Below are 21,354 nucleotides of genomic sequence, written 5' to 3' on the forward strand. Positions count from 1 at the left end.
CCTTCCCACACCAACCCCCAATAACAACATGCTAAAGGAAATATTTCTTATTTGCCTGTTATGTGCTAAGTATTTAAGTTAAACCCAGAGAAAATATACTTCAAATGAAGAAGTGAAGGGTGAACAGAGTATACCTAGGAGAAGCGGGTAAGGACGTGTGAAGATGTAAAGATGCATGACTATCTCACACATTTGAAGAACCCCAGGTTAAGTGAGGCTAGAGTACAGGGTATAAAAGGAAGAAATGGAAGATACTGGATTGAAATGATTATGGCCAGATTTAGACAGAAGCCCTCAAAATCATATTAAGCTTTAATTAGATTTTATTTTTCATGCTAAATGCTGTGAGAAGTCATGAAGTGTTTTAGCAGAGTTCTTGATCAACTATGTATTTTAGAAGGATTACTCTGGTTGCAGCAAAAGGAATTTATTAGAAGAGAGTGCAAATGAAGGAAGGGAGAGATATAGGAAACGTTAAAGATGTCCAGGTAAAACAGAATGGTGGAACTTACACATCTGGCTAAGAAGGAGTAGCAGGGACTGAATTTACCTTCCTACTTGAAACAACTGAAAAACGAAAAGAAAATATATGAAACATTTTCAATATATCACATGAAGGGCAGTGATTCCTGAGATATGCCACTCAAAGTGGTGACTTCTACTACTGTCCCAGCTTACTGCCTTAAAACAATTTTCAGGTGTCTTTGCAGGGAGGGGTCACGAGGAGACTAACAGATTCCCTGGGTAGAGAAAACAGAGCTGAAAACCCAGAAAGACCAAGGTGACAAGAGTCAAAGGAAAGGGTATCAGTGAGAATACAGCTCCACAGAGATTGAACCCCAGAGAACTACTAGGTTCCCCTCTAGTATACAGACAAGTACTCACTGGTGCATTAATGTGAGGAGATCACCCAAGGCCAAGGAAAAAAAAAACACCTTAAATAAATAAAGGGAGCAGTATCTGGTGCTCACCAAAAACCAGAAATAGTGCCTGTTCCCACAAGCATGACTGGAAAAACCTCGTAGTTCAAGGTGCATTGTGTAGAGGACTCAGAAGGGTCTCAACTCAGTAATGGAGTAAAATTAGACTTAAATGGTGCACTTGTCCTGAAAATCAAATTTTAAAAACAGGACCAGAATGAATCAAATTATTTCCAAGTATTAATAACTGCACTGAGAATAAAGATCAAGACTATTTCTAGAAATAAAAAAGTACATAGCACCAAAGAAGTAAAATTTATATTTCTGCCATTCAATTAAAAAAAATCAGCAAGCACCCAAAGAAGAGGAAATTATGTTAGGACAAAAACCAATCAACTGTAACTGACCCAGAATGGGAATGGATGTTAGGATAAGCAGACAGAACATGAAAACATGTTCATCGTTATAACTGTTTTTTATATATTCCAAAGCTACAAAAATTGAGCATGTTAAGTAGAGACATATAAAAAGATACATAGAGATCACATATCATGATCAATTGGAATTTATCCCAGAGATGCAAGGATGGTTCAATATCTGCAAATCAATCAATGTTATACACCATAGTCACACACTGAAGAATAAAAATTGTATAATCATCTCAATAGATGCAGAAAAAGCTTTTGACCAATTTCAACATCCATTTATGATAAAAACTCTCAACAAAGTGGGTGTAGAGGTAATATACTTCAATATAATAAAGGCCATATCTGAGAAGCCCATAGCTGACATCAGACTCAACAGTGAAAAGCTGAAAGCATTTCCTCTAAGATCAGGAACAAGACAAGGCTGCCCACGCATACCATTTTTTTAAACATAGTATTGGAAGTCCTAGCAAGAGCAATGAGACTAGAAAAAGGAATAAAAGGAATCCAAACTGGAAAGAAAGAAGTAAAATGGTCAGTTTGCAGATGGAATGATACTACACACAGAAAATAATTAAGAGCTCATCAATGAATTCAGTAAAATTGCAGGATACAAAATTAATATGCAGAAATCTGTTGCATTTCTATATACTAACAATGAACTATCAGAAAAAGAAATTAAGGAAACACCCCATTTACCATCACATCAAAAAGAATAAAATACCTATGAATAAACCTACCTAAGGAAATAAAAGAGCTATACTCAGAAAAATATAAGACATGGATGAAAGAAATTAAAGGTAACACAGGTGGAAAGATATACCATGTTCATGTACTGGAAGAATTAATATTGTTAAAATAATCATAAAACCCAAGGCAATCTACATATGTAATGCAATCCTTATCAAAATACCATGGGCATTTTTCACAGAACTAGAAAAAATAATTCTAAAATCTTTATGGAAACACAAAAGACCCTGAATAGCCAAAACAACTTTGAGAAAGAAAAACAAAGCTGGAGGTATCACATTCCCTGAATTCAAACTATACTACAAGGCTACAGTAATCAAAATAGTATGGTACTGGCACAAAAACAGACACATAGATCAATGGAACAGAAGAGAGCCCAGAAATGAACCCACACTTATATTGGCAATTAATCTATGACTAAGGAGACAAGAATATACAATGCAAAAAAAGACAGCCTTTCAATAAATAGCGTGGAGAAAATGGAACAGCCATGTACATAAGAATCAAACTGGACTACTCTCTCACACCATGCACAAAAATAAATTCAAAATGGATTAAAGACACATGTAAGACCTGAAACCATAAAACTTCTAGAAGAAAACAGGCAGTACTCTCTTTGACACTGGTCTTAGTAATTTTTTTTTGGATATGTCTCTTCAGGCAAGAGAAGCAAAAGCAAAAATAAACAAACAGGGGGGCTTCCCTGGTGGCCCAGTGGTTGGGAGTCCGCCTGCCAATGCAGGGGACGCGGGTTCGTGCCCCTGTCCGGGAGGATCTCGCGTGCCGCGGGGCGGCTGGGCCCATGGGCCATGGCCGCTGGGCCTGCGCGCCCGGAACCTGTGTTCCGCGGCGGAAGGGGCCGTGGCGGTGAGAGGCCTGCGTACAGCAGAAAAAATAAATGAATTAATTTTAAAAAATAAACAAACAGGACTACATCAAACCAAAAAGGTTTTGCATTGTGAAGGAAACTATCACCAAAACAAATATACCACCTACTGAATGGGAGAAAATACTTGTAAGTACTATATCTGATAAGAAGTTAATATCCAAAATATACAAAGAACTCATACAATTCAACATTTAAAAAAAGCTAACAAACTGATTTAAAAATAGGCAGAGGATCTGAATAGAAATTTTTCCAAAGAAGACATACAGATGGCCAACAGGCACAGGAAAGGATGCTCAGAATCACTAATCGTCAGGGAAATGCAAATCAAAACCCCAATGAGCTATCACCTCACACCTGTCAGAATGGCACTTATCCAAAGCCCACAAATAACAAGTGTTAGTCAGAATGTGGAGAAGAGAGAGCCCTCCTGCACTGTTGGTGGGCATGTTAAGTTGGCGCAGCCACTACGCAAAACAGTATGGAGATTACTCAAAAAGTTAAAGACCGAACTACCATATGATGCAGCAATTACAATCCTGGGTATTTATCCAAAGTAAACACAAACACTAATTAGAAAGATATATGTACCCCTATGTTCACTGCAGCATTATTTACAATAACCAAGATATGGAAGCAACCCAAGTACCCATCAATAGATGAATGAATAAAGAAGATGTGGTTGGGCTTCCCTAGTGGCACAGTGGTTGAGAGTCCGCCTGCCGATGCAGGGGACACGGGTTCGTGCCCCGATCCGGGAAGATCCCACATGCCGCGGAGCGGCTGGGCCCGTGAGCCATGGACGCTGAGCCTGCGCGTCCGGAGCCTGTGCTCCGCAACGGGAGAGGGCACAACAGTGAGAGGCCTGCGTACTTCAAAAAAAAAAAAAAAAAAATGTGGTTATATACATACATGTGTTTATGTGCGTGTGCGTGTGTGTATACACACACACGCACACACACACAAAATGGAATATTACTCAGCCATAGAAAAGAAGGAAATCTTGTCATTTGCAACAAAATGGATGACCTAGAGGGCATTAGGCTAAGAAAAATACGTTAGACAGAGAAAGACAAATACTGTATGATTTCACATATATGTGGAATCTTAAAAAAAAAAAGTGAACGAACCCCATAAAACAAAAACAGAGTTATAGATAGAGAACAGAGGTTACCAGAGGGGGTTTGGGGGAAGGAAAGAAATAGGACACAGAGATTAAGAGGTGCAAACTTCCAGTCGCAAAATAAGTGGGTCATGGGATGAAACGTACAGTGTGGGGAACATAGTTAACAACTAAGTAATATCTTTGGTCAAATATCATAGCTAGACTTATTGTGGTGATCATTTTGAAATCTATGGAAAAAAAATCACTATGTTGTTCAAAAGGATCTAACAAAGAATTGTAGGTAAACTATACTTCAAACATACAAACTCATAGAAAAAAAAAAAGATCAGATTTGTGGCTACCAGGGACCGGGGATGGGGTAAGGGGATTGAATGAAGGCAGTCAAAAGGTACTACAAACTTCCAGTTATAACATGAATAAGTACTAAAAATGTAATGTACAACATGATAATTAACATTGCTGTGTGTTATATATGAAAGCTGTTAAGATGATAAATCCTGAGTCCTTATCACACAAAAAATTGTTTTCTGTCTTTAATTTTTTATCTATATGAGATGTTGGATGTTCACTGAACTTTTTGTGATAGTCATTTTCACGACATACGTAAGTAAAATCATTATGCTGCACACTTTTAACTTACTTACACAGTGTTGTATGTTCACTATATCTCAATATAACTGGAAGAAATTAATTAATTAATTTAAAAGTAGAGACATAAATAAATATATATATATATATATATATATATATTACAGTGTGTGAAAATTAGGTAGTGTGATTCCTCTAGCTTTATTCTTCTTTTCAGAACTGCTTGGGCTATTCTAGTTCCTTTGCCTTTCCATACCTATTCTAAGATATATTTGTCTAAGTCTACAAAAAAGATCTTTTTGACAATTTGATAAGAATAGTGATTAATCTATAGATCAGTTTGAGGAGAACTGACATCTTTATTATGTTGAACTTTCTAATCCATGAACATTGCTTCCCTCTCCATTTATTTAGATCTTCTGTATTTCTTTTACCATGGTTCTGTAGTTTTTAGCATGCAGACACATTAATGGATTTTCAAGTGCTGAAGTAGCCTTGCATAGCTGGAATAAAATCCACTTGGTTATTATACATAGCATTTTTAATACACTGCTAGATTCAATTTGCTAATATTTTGTTGCTGATTTTAGTGTCTATGGTCATGAAGAAGTAGTTTGTTTTTTTGTACAATCTTCATCTGGTTTTCGTAGTAGGGTCATGCTAGCCTCAAAAAATAGGGAAGTGTTTCCTCCTCTCTTGTCTTCTGGAAGAAATTATGTAAAACTGATCTTAACTATTCTTTAAGTACTTGGTAGAATTCTCTGGTGAAACCATCTGGGAATGTGTTTTCCAGAAGCTTTAGAGATTAATTTTAAAGATTAAATTAAATTAATTAAATTAAAGATTTAAATTAATTAAATTAAAGATTTTAATGTGTTTTCCAGAAGCTTTAGAGATTAAATTAAAGATTAAATTTAAAATTAAAGATTAAATTAAAGATCAATTTCTCTAATATTCACAGAAGTATTCAGATTATCTATTTCATCTTGAGTGAGTTTTGGTGGTTTGCAGTATTTGAGGAATTGGTCTAGTTAATTGTAATTTGCCAATATCTATATCCTGTTTTGGATAATGTACTTTGTAATATGTCACCACTGACAGAAGCTGGAGGATGCATACTGTCTGTACTATTTTCGCAACTCCTAGTGAAATAAATTAAAAGTTGAATAAAAAGAAGTACATGTATTTTTAATAGTAATTGTTAAGTTTTTTATATTGTACAAATTAATTCAACTATTTACTACTATGAGAGTATGAATAAGTAAGAATCTACCATGTGATTCTTACTTTGTTATTTATTTCTTTGATTGCAACCACTTCTGGTTTGAAAAGGCAAAAAAATAAAAATAACAAAATAACACTCAGCCTTCTCAATCCTTTAATTTAGTAGGAAAAAAACTCTCAATAGTGCTGTCTGTACTCACTTCTTGTAGGCAGTATACCATACAATCGTGATAGGTAAGCTCTTTCGGACTGGAAGAAATCTTCTAGGATATGCTGATATTATTTCAGTTGATAGGGAATTATTTTAATTATAACAAGTATTCCCAAGACTCAACAGACTGTGAATTTTTTTTAAATTGAGAGATATTTAATTATGAGTCATAAACCTCTCTCCTACTTGCCTAAGCAAGAAATAAGCTCCCCTCAACTTGTTCTCCAGGTTTTTTATCTTTTTCTGGAAGTGCTCAAAGAATGTCTCGATTATGCTTAAAACACAGCCTGTCGGCTGCAGTCATCATGTCACATTTATACTCATCTTCAGCTCTCCTTTCAGGTTTAACATAAGTTCACACCCCCCAATTGCAGAAGCCCTTGGAAAAGAGTGGCTGCTTCTAGTAATGAAAACTCCAATGCCCCATGTTGTTGGGCTCTAAAGGACTAGAAGGATGCTGTATTCAATGCAGATGTGGGAAGAATAACCTTTTACTAACTTTGGGCTATACTTCGACTGTGAAAATAAACCCTGCTCTGCAGGGCCCCTGGGTGTACAACATCGACACAAAGAGTTCTGTCAAATTTGATCACAACCTCTTGCCTGAATACCACAAAGTTCTTTCAAAGGATGAAGGAAATTAAATCTCTTTACAACCCCTGTGGTTGAGTTTAATTCCCTTTTAAAGGGCTCAAAAGTTGAAGAATCAGTTTCTCTATCCTCTTGCTCTCAAAAAATCTATACTCTAAAATTCTTCCCTCTTTTTCTAATTAGGAAACAAAGATACTTCACACATGTGGATACTGATATTTGTAGCAGGTAGAGCTAGAGAAAAGTGTCAGCAGCATCTTTGCACTATCGTAGCTAGTCAAAACTTTCCTGTTACTAAAGGATATGTGGGAAGAAAGGAAAATGTGAACAGCAACAAACCAGACCTCATAGACACTGAAATATAGTGGTAGCTCTAGCAGAAAATCAGACAAACCTGGCTCTTATTGTTTTATCAGAAGTAAGTGTTTTGAGCCTAGGACTTAACCATTATGGTGAGTTATCAACATTCTGGCTCTCCATCCAGTATTCATGAGATGAAAGACTCCCTCTCAGTATGTTCAATATTCAAATGCCATAAGAGAAAGTCTGGAATTGTTCATTTAATCACCTATTATCGCTGTTTGGAAGAACTCATCAGACAACTGATCATCCATCCTTGGGTCAGAAACTTACCTCTGATGCAATCAGCTACGGAAAAACCTATTAGCACTCTTCAGTGTGCCAAGTTCCAAGAACATAATAGATTCTTCTGAAATTGAGATCTTGGTAGTAGATGGTCATGTTCAATGTCTGAAGTATCTTAAATAAACAGAATAAAACTGTTAAGCCCATCCATTGCTAGCATAAGCTTTGGAGTCAGAGAGACCAAAGTTCTACTATATGGGTGCCTCTTATCTACAAATGTATGTCTGATACATTTTGCCATGTGAGTATTTGTTGATTAAATGAAACAATTTAATCTATGTTTCTGTTTGCTTACCTTTAAAATAAAAATAAATATTAGTAGTACAGCTGTTAGACTGTTTGTGTCTCCCCTAAAATTCATATGTTGAAATTCTAATCCCTAATGTGATGATGGTAAGAGGTAGACCTTTGAGGAGTAATTAGTTCATGAGAGTTGGACCCTTTTGAGTGCAATTAGTGCCCTTATAAAAAAAAGAAATTGAATCTTGCTTCCTCCCTCTCTGCCCTGCACCATGTGAAGGTACAAGAAGAAGACAGCCATCTATAAGCCAGTAAGTGGGCCCTCACCGACACAGGATCTGCAAGCACCGTGATCTTGGACCTCCTAGCATTCATAACTGTGAAAAATAAATGTTTTTGTTTAAGCCACTCAGTCTGTGATATTCTGTTAGAGCAACCCAAACTGACTAACACAATAGCTCACATATGACCAGCATTTGTGAACTAGTCAGTGAATGATAAGTGAGTTATTAATAACAAGCTACTAGTAGGCGCTACATTTTTTTTAAAAAAAGGATACCAAAGTTAAATCATAATCAAAATCTTTTGGGAGCACTTACATCAAATACTATTCTAAGCACTTGACATATATTAACTCATTCAATCTTCACAAGAAACTTATGAGGCAGTTATTATTATTATCCCCACCTTATAGATGATGAAACTGAGGAACAAAGAGATCAAATAATTGGCCAAAGGTCACCCAACTGGCAAATGGCAGAGTCGGAATGTGCTCTTGAGTTGCCCAACTACAGACTTTGAGCTCCTAACCAATGCACTAAACCACTTTTCAAATAAACTTGGGAATTATTATGCCAAGCAGATTTCTTCAATAGGACATATGAGAGAAACTATTATGTTTAAATTCACTGAATCTACAAGATAAGACATGGTTTATGCTTATTATACTGCATATTATACCATAAAATCCTTTGTGTTTTCATGAATCATCCCACAGGATATTCTGTAGTCTTGCTTTAGGACATGCTGCTCAAGGTATAAAACTTCATTCCATAAAAATCAATCTCATTTTTCCTTTAGAGTCAATTCCCATTTATTAAATTCCTAAAATTTGAAAGTGGAGAAATTTTATGCATGGTACCAGCATTGTGCCTTTACAATGTCTTTCACATGAAGAATACATGTGTCAGTGACATAGAAACAAGTAAGAGGCAAAATTCCAGGAAGCTAACATTAGAGCTTTAATTGTTTATTCACTTGTTCGTTTCAGAGGCAAAGAAACTGTGGTTTGATCAAAGAGAGTATTCCAAGATCCCTGGGACAGGAATAAGTTCTATCAACACCAGAAAGAACATAGGGAAGGGTCATGATATCTGTATCCCAGAAGATAAAGATAATAATGCTGGGGTTTGGGAGGGATAAGGAGAGTGTAAAGTTCCTTCAGAGTGACACATTTAAATATGAGAGTAAGTAAAAATTTCTCAAGAACTAAATAACCAGTGCACCAGACTGTCAGTGACTGTCTAATGCAGGACAGCGCGATAGATATCTACTTGGTTTTTTTCTGCCAATGCTTATGAGTTCATGAAAAGCACAGAAATATACTGTAATGAAGACTTGGATGGATGTGTAAATTTGTAAATGTGATCTCTGTTGCATGCAATCCTCAGTTAGAATTTGTCACAGAGAATTAATCAGAATTTCTTGCAGTTACTTTTAAGGAGTGCAGGGGAGTACTGGGGGGCACAGTTTTTCTGTGTTCTCAAATGTTTTGGAATGGCATGCCTAAGTCCCACTTCAACTAAGGAGGAAGCACAGATGATATGAGGGTAAAGGAGGAAGTGAATGATTAGGGCAAGACAAAGTTAAAGACGCCATATGAGTAACATGGCAGGTGAAGCAATAATACTGGTTTGAACTCCTGAGGTACACACAGAAGAGGCATGGTTTCAGAATACCATCTTGTGCTTAAATATCTTTAGTCTCCTTTTCATGATCTCACTTGTTCCCCCAGGAACCACTTTCTCTCAAGCACTTAACTGGCTAAAGTTTTTATTTTCTCAGGTTTAAGGGAAGCCCAAGGGAAAGAAGCAAATTAAGAGGAACAAAATATAGATCCTTTTTCTCTTTGGTTAAAATTGTGGGGCTTCCCTGGTGGCGCAGCGGTTAAGAGTCCACCTGCCAATGCAGGGGACACGGGTTCGTGCCCCGGTCCAGGAATATCCCACATGCCGCGGAGTGGCTAGGCCTATGAGCCATGGCCACTGAGCCTGCGCGTCCGGAGCTTGTGCTCCACAACGGGAGAGGCCACAACAGTGACAGGCCCACGTACCGCAAAAAAAAAAAAAAAAAAATGGTGGTAACATTCGTGACAATTTTTTTCAGTTCTTAAGATTGCTCGGTTGTCCAGAGAGTAGGCATAGAGGGAACTTTCCTCAACATAATAAAGGCCATATATGACAAACCCACAGCCAACATCGTCCTCAATGGTGAAAAACTGAAACCATTTCCACTAAGTTCAGGAACAAGACAAGGTTGGCCACGCTCACCACTATTATTCAACATAGTTTTGGAAGCTTTAGCCACAGCAATCAGAGAAGAAAAAGAAATAAAAGGAATCCAAGTTGGAAAATAAGAAGTAAAACTGTCACTGTTTGCAGATGACATGACACTATACATAGAAAATCCTAAAGATGCTACCAGAAAACAACTAGAGCTAATCAATGAATTTGGTAAAGTAGCAGGATACAATATCAATGCACAGAAATCTCTTGCATTCCTATACACTAATGATGAAAAATCTGAAAGAGAAATTAAGGAAACACTCCCATTTACCACTGAAACAAAAAGAATAAAATACCTAGGAATAAACCTACCTAAAGAGAAAAAAACCTGTATGCAGAAAACTATAAGACACTGATGAAAGAAATTAAAGATGATACAAACAGATGGAGCGATATACCATGTTCTTGCACTGGAATAATCAACATTGTGAAAATGACTCTACTACCCAAAGAAATCTACAGATTCAATGCAATCCCTATCAAACTACCAATGGCATTTTTCACAGAACTAGAACAAAAAATTTCACAATTTGTATGGCAAAACAAAATACCCTGAATAGCCAAAGAAATATTGAGAAAGAAAAATGGAGCTGGAGGAATCAGGCTCCCTGACTTCAGACTATACTACAAAGCTACAGTAATCAAGGCACTATGGTACTGGCACAAAAACAGAAATATAGATCAATGGAACAAGATAGAAAGCCCAGAGATAAACCCATGCACATATGGTCACCTTATCTTTGATAAAGGAGGCAAGAATATACAGTGGAGAAAAGACAGCCTCTTCAATAAGTGGTGCTGGGAAAACTGGACAGCTACATGTAACAGAATGAAATTAGAACACTCCCTAACACCATACACGAAAATAAACTCAAAATGGATTAAAGACCTAAATGTAAGGCCAGACACTATTAAACTCTTAGAGGAAAACAGGCAGAACACTCTATGATATAAACCACAGCAAGATTCTTTTTGACCCATCTCCTAGAGAAATGGAAATAAAAACAAAAATAAACAAATGGGACCTAATGAAGCTCAAAAGCTTTTGCACAGCAGAGGACAATGTAAACAATATGTAAAGACAACCCTCAGAAAAGGAGAAAAGTAGCTGACAAAGGATTACCCTCCAAAATAAACAAGGAGCTCGTACACCTCAATATCAAAGAAACAAACAACCCAATCCAAAAATGGGCAGAAGACCTAAATAGACATTTCTCCAAAGAAGATATACAGATTGCCAACAAACACATGAAAGGATGCTCAATGTCACTAATCATTAGAGAAATGCAAATCAAAACTACAATGAGGTTATCACCTCACACCAATCAGAATGGGCATCATCAAAAAAATCTACAAACAATAAATGCTGAAGAGGGTGTGGAGAAAAGGGAACCCTCTTGCACTGTTGGTGGGAATGTAAAGTGATACAGCCACTATGGAGAACAGTATGGAGGTTCCTTAAAAAACTAAAAATAGAACTACCATACGACTCTGAGTCCCACTACTGGGCATATACCCTGAGAAAACCATAATTCAAAAAGAGTCATGTGGGCTTCCCTGGTGGTGCAGTGGTTGAGAGTCCGCCTGCCGATGCAGGGGACACGGGATCGTGCCCCGGTCTGGGAAGATCCCACATGCCGCGGAGCGGCTAGGTCTGTGATCCATGGCCGCTGAGCCTATGCATCCAGAGCCTGTGCTCCGCAATGGGAGAGGCCACAACAGTGAGAGGCCCGCGTACCGCCAAAAAAAAAACGAGTCATGTACCACAATGTTCATTGCAGCTCTATTTACAATAGCCAGGACATGGAAGCAACCTAAGTGTCCATCGACAGATGAATGGATAAAGAAGATGTGGCACATATATACAATGGAATATTAGTCAACCATAAAAAGAAATGAAATTGAGTTATTTGTAGTGAGGGTGATGGACCTAGAGACTGTCATACAGAGGGAAGAAAGTCAGAGAGAAAAACAAATACCGTATGCTAAAACATATATATAGAATCTAAAAAAAAAAAAAATGGTTCTGAAGAACCTAGGGGCAGGATAGGAATAAAGATGCAGACATAGAGAATGGACTTGAGGACACAAGGTGGTGGAAGGGTAAGCTGGGGCGAAGTGAAAGAGTGGCATGGACATATATACACTACCAAATGTAAAATAGATAGCTAATGGGAAGCAGCCACATAGCACAGGGAGATCAGCTCAGTGCTTTGTGTTCACCTAGAGGGATGGGATAGGGAGGGTGGGTGGGAGATGCAAGAGGGAGGAGATATGGGGATGTATATATAGCTGATTCACTCTGTTATACAGCAGAAACTAACACAGCATTATAAAGCAATTATACTCCAATAAAGACATTAAAAAATAGTTAATTAAAAAAAAAAGACCTGGATGGCATCTCAAAAAAAAAAAAAAAAAAGATTGCTAGGTTATTTGCTTGGTATAAAATATGCAAATATAATAAAGCAGTATTTTTAAAACTGGAAAATACTGATATTAGGCTAACATAATTCATAATATTAGCATGGTTATCATTAATGTTATAAAATTTATAGATCATATATCTATTCATTATGAGAATAACTATATTACTTTTAACATTTGTATAAAAATTAATTTGATCTTTATGAACATGTGAATTCACTGAAGTTAGAGAAAGTCTTATATCACTTTATTCTCTCAATAAATATCCATGTGTTATACTGTAGATGCTAACTAAGCTCAATAAATGTTTGTAGACTGAATAAGTCAATGAATGCTCAAAGTGAAATCCTTCTAGAGTCAAATGAACAGTTTTTCTTCTTTCACATACGTCTCCTGCATTTACGTAAGGTTTTTAATATTTATGTTTCTTTCTGCAAACTTAATTTCAACTGTAGCTTTCATATATGAATTTCTCATATCTCTATATAATATTATATTCAGTTATTCAAAAGTTCATACTTTTATTGGAATTTTGTTTTATTTACTTAGTTCAATTCAATATCTTTCATAAGTTACTCAACCTTAAAAAATATACTTCTGTTGTTATAAGACTGAATCAAACCAAGTTCTCAATTCCTTAGGTAGACTGTTCATCTTAAACCCTTACATTACATTTAACATTTATAAGTTTAAAATTATTAACATTACTTTGAATTTGTACAAGTTTCTTACTAATAGCTCAGATATACCAGTTCATCCATTCATCTACAACATAGCATAGAGAAAATAAAACTGTTGAAACAAGGAATAGCTTCTTCAGACTAATCTTTTCTTGTTCTTCATCAAATCTAAACACTACTAAACAACTAAGTTCAGAAAAATATATAATTTACCAAAATAAGGTTAAATTATATTTTTAATAAAAGAAGAAAAATTCTGTGGATAAATGACATATTAAAAACAAATATACAGTATCTTATATTCCTATTTTCATCATAGCATATCAGACTTAATCAATTACAAGAAATGAAAGATCATTAGAAGGTACTGCACTACAAGATTCTAAAATATATTTTCAACTTCCTACTATTAAACTATTAGATACTTTCTTAAGTATAAACAAACATACGAATAGCAGGAGAATAGCAAGTCCAGAAAGAGATATAAGTATAATTAAGAATTAACTTTATGATAAAGTTTATATTTCAGATCAATGAATAAAGATTTAAACAGTGCTTTGAGAACTCATTTACTAATTAGAAATTAAATTATTTGGGCTTCCGGGAAGATGACGGAAGAGTAAGACATGGAGATCACCTTCCTCCCCACAGATACACCAGAAATACATCTACACATGGAACAACTCCTACAGAACACCGACTGAATGCTGGCAGAAGACCTCAGACCTCCCAAAAGGCAAGAAACTCCCCACGTACCTGGGTAGGGCAAAAGAAAAAAAGAAAAAACAAGACAAAAGAATAGGGACGGTACCTGCACCAGTGAGAGGGATCTGTGAAGGAGGAACGGTTTCCACACACTAGGAAGCCCCTTCGTGGGCAGAGACTGCGGGTGGCAGAGGGGGAAAGCTTCGGAGACGCGGAGGAGAGCGCAGCCACAGGGGTGCGGAGAGCAAAGCGGGGAGATTCCCGCACACAGGATCAGGGCCGACCGGCACTCACCAGCCCGAGAGGCTTGTCTGCTCACCCACCAGGGTGGGCGGGGCTGGGAGTTGAGGCTTGGGCTTCGGTCGGAGCACCGGGAGAGGACTGGGGTTGGTGGCGTGAACACAGCCTGCAGGGGGTTACTGCGCCACAGCTAGCCGGGAGGGAGTCTGGGGAAAAGTCTGGACCTGCCGAAGAGGCAAGAGACTTTTTCTTACCTCTTTGTTTCCTGGTGCCCAAGGAGAGGGGATTAAGAGCGCTGCTTAAAGGCGCTTCAGAGACGGGCGCGAGCCGCGGCTAAAAGCGCAGACCCCAGAGACAGGCATGAGACGCGAAGGCTGCTGCTGCCGCCACCAAGAAGCCTGTGTGCGAGCACAGCTCACTCTCCACAACCCCCTTCCGGGGAACCTGTGCAGCCCGCCACTGCCAGGGTCCCGGGATCCAGGGTCAACTCCTCCGGAAGAACGCATGGCGCGCCTCAGGCTGCTGCAACGTCACGCTGGCCTCTGCCGCCGCAGGCTCGCCCCGCACTCCGTGCCCCTCCCTCCCCCCCGGCCTGAGTGAGCCAAAGCCCCCGAATCAGCGGCTCCATTAACCCCGTCCTGTCTGAGCGAAGAAGAGACGCCCTCCGGCGACCTACACGCAGCGGCGGGGCCAAATCCAAAGCTGAGCCCCTGGGAGCTGTGAGAACAAAGAAGAGAAAGGGAAATCTCTCCCAGCAGCCTCAGAAGCCGCGGATTAAAGCTCCACAATCAACTTGATGTACCCTGCATCTGTGGAATATATGAATAGACAACCAATCATCCCAAATAAGGGGGTGGACTTTGAGAGCAAGATTTATTATGTTTTCCCCTTTTCCTCTTTTTGTGTGTATGTGTATGCTTCTGTGTGAGATTTTGTCTGTATAGCTTTGCTTCCACCATTTGTCCTAGGGTTCTATCTGTCCTTTTTTTTTTTTAATTTTTTTTCTTAATAATTTTTTATTTTAATAACTTTATTTTACTTTATCTTCTTTCTTTCTTTTTTTCTTTCCTTCCTTCCATCCTTTAGACAACGAATCATCCCAAATTGAGGAGGTGGACTTTGAGAGCAAGATTTATGATTTTTTCCCCTTTTCCTCTTTTTGTAAGTGTGTATGTGTATGCTTCTGTGTGAGATTTTGTCTCTATAGCTTTGCTTCCACCATTTGTCCTAGGGTTCTATCCGTCTGTTTTATTTTTGTTTTTTATTTATTTTTTCTTTTTTTCTCTTAATAATTTTTTATTTTAATAACTTTATTATATTTTATCTTACTTTATTTTATTTTACTTTATCTCCATTCTTTTTTCTTCCTTCCCTCCTTCCTTCCTTCCTCCCTCCCTCCCTTCTTCCTTCCTTCCTTCCTTCCTTCCTTCCTTTCTTTCTTTCTTTCTTCTCTCTTTCTACTTCTACTAATTCTTTCTTTCTACTTTTTCTCCCTTTTATTCTGAGCTGTGTGGATGAAAGGCTCTTGGTGCAGCAGCCAGGAGTCAGGGCTGTGCCTCTGAGGAGGGAGAGCCAACTTCAGGACACTGGTCCACAAGAGACCTCCCACCTCCACATAATATCAAATGGTGAAAATCTCCCAGAGATCTCCATCTCAACACCAGCACCCAGCTTCACTCAACGACCAGCAAGCTACAGTGCTGGACATCCTATGCCAAACAACTAGCAAAACAGGAACACAACCCCACCCATTAGCAGAAAGGCTGCCTAAAATCATAATAAGTCCACAGACACCCCAAAACACACCACCAGACATGGACCTGCCCACCAGAAAGACAAGATCCAGCCTCATCCACCAGAACACAGGCCCTAGTCCCCTCCACCAGGAAGCCTACACAACCCACTGAACCAACCTTAGCCACTGGGGACAGACACCAAATCAACAGGAACTACGAACCTGCACCCTGCAAAAAGGAGACCCCAAACACAGTAAGATAAGCAAAATGGGAAGACAGAAAAACACACCACAGATGAAGGAGCAAGATAAAAACCCACCAGACCTAACAAATAAAGAGGAAATAGGCAGTCTACCTGAAAAAGAATTCAGAATAATGATAGTAAAGATGATCCAAAATCTTGGAAACAGAATAGACAAAATGCAAGAAACATTTAACAAGGACCTAGAAGAAATAAAGATGAAACAAACAACGATGAACAACACAATAAATGAAATTAAAAGTACTCTAGATGGGATCAATAGCAGAATAACTGAGGCAGAAGAACGGATAAGTGACCTGGAAGATAAAATAGTGGAAATAACTACTGCAGAGCAGAATAAAGAAAAAAGAATGAAAAGAACTGAGGACAGTCTCAGAGACCTCTGGGACAACATCAAACGCACCAACATTCGAATTATAGGGGTTCCAGAAAAAGAAGAGAAAAAGAAAGGGACTGAGAAAATATTTGAAGAGATTATAGTTGAAAACTTCCCTAATATGGGAAAGGAAATAGTTAATCAGTCCAGGAAGCATAGAGAGTCCCATACAGGATAAATCCAACAAGAAATACTCCAAGATGCGTATTAATCAAACTCTCAAAAATTAAATGCAAAGAAAACATATTAAAAGCAGCAAGGGAAAAACAACAAATAACACACAAGGGAATCCCCATAAGGTTAACAGCTGATCTTTCAGCAGAAACTCTGCAAGCCAGAAGGGACTGGCAGGACATATTTAAATCGATGAAGGAGAAAAACCTGCAACCAAGATTACTCTACCCAGCAAGGATCTCATTCAGATTTGATGGAGAAATTAAAACGTTTACAGACAAGCAAAAGCTGAGAGAGTTCAGCAGCACCAAACCAGCTTTACAACAAATCGTAAAGGAACTTCTCTGGGCAGGAAACACAAGAGAAGGAAAAGACGTACAATAACGAACCCAGAACAATCAAGAAAATGGGAATAGGAACATACATATAGATAATTACCTTAAATGTAAATGGACTAAATGCTCCCACCAAAAGACACAGATTGGCTGAATGGATACAAAAACAAGACCCATATATTTGCTGTCTACAAGAGACCCACTTCAGACCTAGAGACACATACAGACTGAAAGTGCGGGGATGGAAAGAGATATTTCATGCAAATGGAAACCAAAAGAAAGCTGGAGTAGCAATTCTCATATCAGACAAAATAGACTTTAAAATAAAGACTATTAGAAGAGACAAAGAAGGACACTACATAATGATCAAGGGATCGATCCAAGAAGAAGATATAACAATTGTAAATATTTATGCACCCAACGTAAGAGCACCTCAATACATAAGGCAAGTACTAACAGCCATAAAAGGGGAAATCAACAGTAACACATTCATAGTAGGGAACTTTAACACCCCACTTTCACCAATGGACAGATCATCCAAAATGAAAATAAATAAGCTTTAAATGATACATTAAACAAGATGGACTTAATTGATATTTATAGGACATTACATCCAAAAACAACAGAATACACATTTTCCTCAAGTGCTCATGGAACATTTTCCAGGATAGATCATTTCTTGGGTCACAAATCAAGTCTTGGTAAATTTAAGAAAATTGAAATTGTATCAAGTATCTTTTCTGACCACAACACTATGAGACTAGATATCAATTACAGGAAAGGATCTGTAAAAAATACAAACACATGGAGGCTAAACAATACACTACTTAATAACGAAGTGATCACTGAAGAAATCAAAGAGGAAATCAAAAAGTACCTAGAAACAAATGACAATGGACACACGATGACCCAAAATCTATGGGATGCAGCAAAAGCAGTTCTAAGAGGCAAGTTTATAGCAATACAATCCTACCTTAAGCAACAGGAAACATCTCGAATAAACTACCTAAACTTGCACCTAAAGCAATTAGAGAAAGAAGAACAAAAAAACACCAAAGCTAGCAGAAGGAAAGAAATCATAGCGCCGCGCCACAGGCTCGCGCACTCAGCAGGTTGGGCTGCGGTGGCTGCAGCTGTGGAGCTGGAGCGCTACGTGTGAGAGGTCCCAGACACGTCTGCGGCTCCGGCTCCGCCACCCTCGCCTCAGTCTCGGTGCCGGGTGCTGAGAGGGGAACAGCTCTAGCCTCGGGACCCCCGAGCACACCCCTGGCTGCTTCCGACACCGCCCTCCTTCCTTTCCCAGCTGCGGGCCTCGCTCGGTGCTAGGCGACTCCGAGGAGAGGCGGCGGCGACGGCTGCCTGTCTGTGAGAGGAGCCTTGTTCTCCAGCCTTGCTCCGCTGCCGGGCCCTGCAGGGGCCGAGAGAGCTCGGCGCCGACCCTTCCTCTATCCTCCCCGTGAACCGGTTGGAGCGGCGTCGGTCTGGGAGGTCTCTGGGCTGAGGCGGCGGCAGCTCCTCCGGCTCCATCATGTCCGCGGGCGGAGACTTCGGGAATCCGCTGAGGAAATTCAAGCTGGTGTTCCTGGGGGAGCAGAGCGCTGGAAAGACATCACTGATTACCAGATTCATGTATGACAGTTTTGACAACACCTATCAGGCAACAATTGGTATTGACTTTTTATCAAAAACAATGTACTTAGAGGATCGAACAGTACGATTGCAATTATGGGACACAGCAGGTCAAGAGCGGTTCAGGAGCTTGATTCCTAGCTACATTCGTGACTCCACTGTGGCAGTTGTTGTTTATGATATCACAAATGTTAACTCATTCCAGCAAACTACAAAGTGGATTGATGATGTCAGAACAGAAAGAGGAAGTGATGTTATCATCATGCTAGTAGGAAATAAAACAGATCTTGCTGACAAGAGGCAAGTGTCAATTGAGGAAGGAGAGAGGAAAGCCAAAGAGCTGAATGTTATGTTTATTGAAACTAGTGCAAAAGCAGGATATAATGTAAAGCAGCTCTTCCGACGTGTTGCAGCAGCTCTACCTGGAATGGAAAGCACACAGGACAGAAGCAGAGAAGACATGATTGACATAAAACTGGAAAAGCCTCAGGAGCAACCAGTCAGCCAAGGAGGCTGTTCCTGCTAATCCCCCATGGCATCTTCAACTTTCCTCCAGAAGCTCACTGCTTTGGCCCCCTTACTCTTTCATTGACTGCAGTGTGAATATTGGCTTGAACCTTTTCCCTTCAGTAATAACGTATTGCAATTCAGCATTGCTGCCTGTCTCTTGGAGATGATCTATTAGCTTCACAAGCACAAAAAAGTCAGTGTCTTCATTATTTATATTTTACAAAAAGCCAAACAATTGCAGCATATTCCAGTGGTAACTTTAAAAATTAGATACATTTTCTTAACATTTTTGTTTCCTTTTTAATGTTATGAGAATGTACTTCAAAATGATGGAAATCTCAACAGTATGTGGCTTGGTTAAGGAGCAGTTGTTCACAGCAGCACTTGCCTACCTACTTGATCTCTCCCTACTTTACTTGCTTGTTCTTTACCCCATTTCCTATTCCAGTCCTTCCTCCATCAAAACAAACAAGAGGGGGCAAAGCAGTAGTCAGACCAAGCCCATTGGAATTATCCTTCAGTTTTAGCAATACCACTTGCTCTCAAGATATCCAAAATTATTCTTAAGCACTGATATAAATTAGTTAGACCTTAATTGAGGTCAAAACTCAACTATCATGGTAGGCAGTGCTGGAATAAGGAAAGCGTTCTGGTGTGTCTTCAGAATGAGTCCTAATGAACATACTGAGTACTTACAAGTAAATGAACATAAAATATATTTCTGACCAAAACAAATGATTCTTTCACATGTTAGACTCTGGGAGAGAAAAGTAAAAGTGCTTCAGAACAGGTTTTAAATATTTAATTCTTCTAAGATCTATTTCTTCCAGGATTTTAAATTTGTCAAAATCGAGTTCTTCTGTTTGTTTAAAAAACAAAACTAAACTTTTTTAGGCAATAGATTTCTCTTGGGTTTTCCTTTTCTGTCTTCCTTTTCTTTCTTTCCTTCTTTCTTCCTTCCTTTCTTTCTTCCTTTTTTTTTTGAAATGCTGTGCAGGCAAGGCACTGTAGTAATCAAATTCCTTTAAGAAGAACCAGTGGAAGAATTTAAATTTGGCACTTTGATCGAAACTACTGTAACTAGTAGAAACAATGATATCTAAACCTTACCAACTAAAGAATCCTCAAGAGAATAGCAAATACTTTGCCCAGGACAATTGAGGTCAAATTTAAAGTGGAAACAGTTTTCTTATAAGCCCTAGAGGCAGATCTGAAAAAGCATACATAGAAGAGGGAAAGGAGAGAATGAAAATAAAACTTAATATGCAGATTTATGCCTTATTTTTCAGCATTTTTTTATGTTCTCTCAATCCAGTTTTGCTTTTTATTAGATCTGTATAGTTTGCTTAATTCACTAGTGATTTAATTTTATATTTAAGCTACAATTAATCTTTTTTCTTTGGTGATATTTCTTTGCCTTTTTTAAAACTACTTTCAATTTTTAGATATTTTATTTAGAGCTTCATAACAATGGCAATATGTATTTCCCTTAAAACACTGCAAACAAATATACTAGGAGTGCACCATTTTAATCTTTACTAGTTATTGTGAGATTGCTGTGTAAGTTAATAAATACATTTGTAAATACATTGTTTGCAGGAAGAAAATTTCTGAGTTACAGCTCAGGAAAAGCCTGCTGAATTTATGTTGTAAGCATTACTTAACACAGTATAAGGATGAAAAGGCAACAAAAATATCTTCATACTTCCTCATCCCCTCATTGCAACAAAACCCTTAACTGGGAGAACCTTATTCCTTCCCCTCTTCCTCCTCCACTTCCCACTTATTGTCCAACCTTATAATATTCAGAGAGCACTTGGATTATGGGTCTGAATAGAGAAATGCTTTCAGATAATCATTAGCCCACATACCCCAGTAACTTGTACTCAAAGACGGGATGGAGTTGTAAAGTGCTTTTATAATACAATATTATTGTTAAAGGCAAGGGTTGACTCTTTTGTTTTATTTTGACATGGCATGTCCTGAAATAAATATCAATTCAATATGGAAAAAAAAAAAAAAAAAAAAGAAATCATAAAACTCAGATCAGAAATAAATGAAAAAGAAATGAAGGAAACAATAGCAAAGATCAATAAAACTAAAAGCTGGT

The 21,354-nt window shown here is 38.3% G+C and overlaps 1 protein-coding gene across 1 annotated transcript; it reads left to right on the forward strand.

The window, feature by feature from the left end:
• The first annotated feature begins 18,192 nt into the window (after window positions 1-18,192).
• LOC101290418 (ras-related protein Rab-6A-like) lies at window positions 18,193-21,247 on the forward strand. Its single transcript, XM_033407544.2, has one exon. It carries the CDS (start codon window positions 18,634-18,636, stop codon window positions 19,258-19,260), a length of 627 nt encoding a protein of 208 aa, XP_033263435.1. The 5' UTR covers window positions 18,193-18,633; the 3' UTR covers window positions 19,261-21,247.
• The last annotated feature ends 107 nt before the right edge of the window (window positions 21,248-21,354 follow it).

This window comes from Orcinus orca, chromosome 12 (genome assembly GCF_937001465.1).
Source record: "Orcinus orca chromosome 12, mOrcOrc1.1, whole genome shotgun sequence".
NCBI classification, from domain to species: domain Eukaryota; kingdom Metazoa; phylum Chordata; class Mammalia; order Artiodactyla; family Delphinidae; genus Orcinus; species Orcinus orca.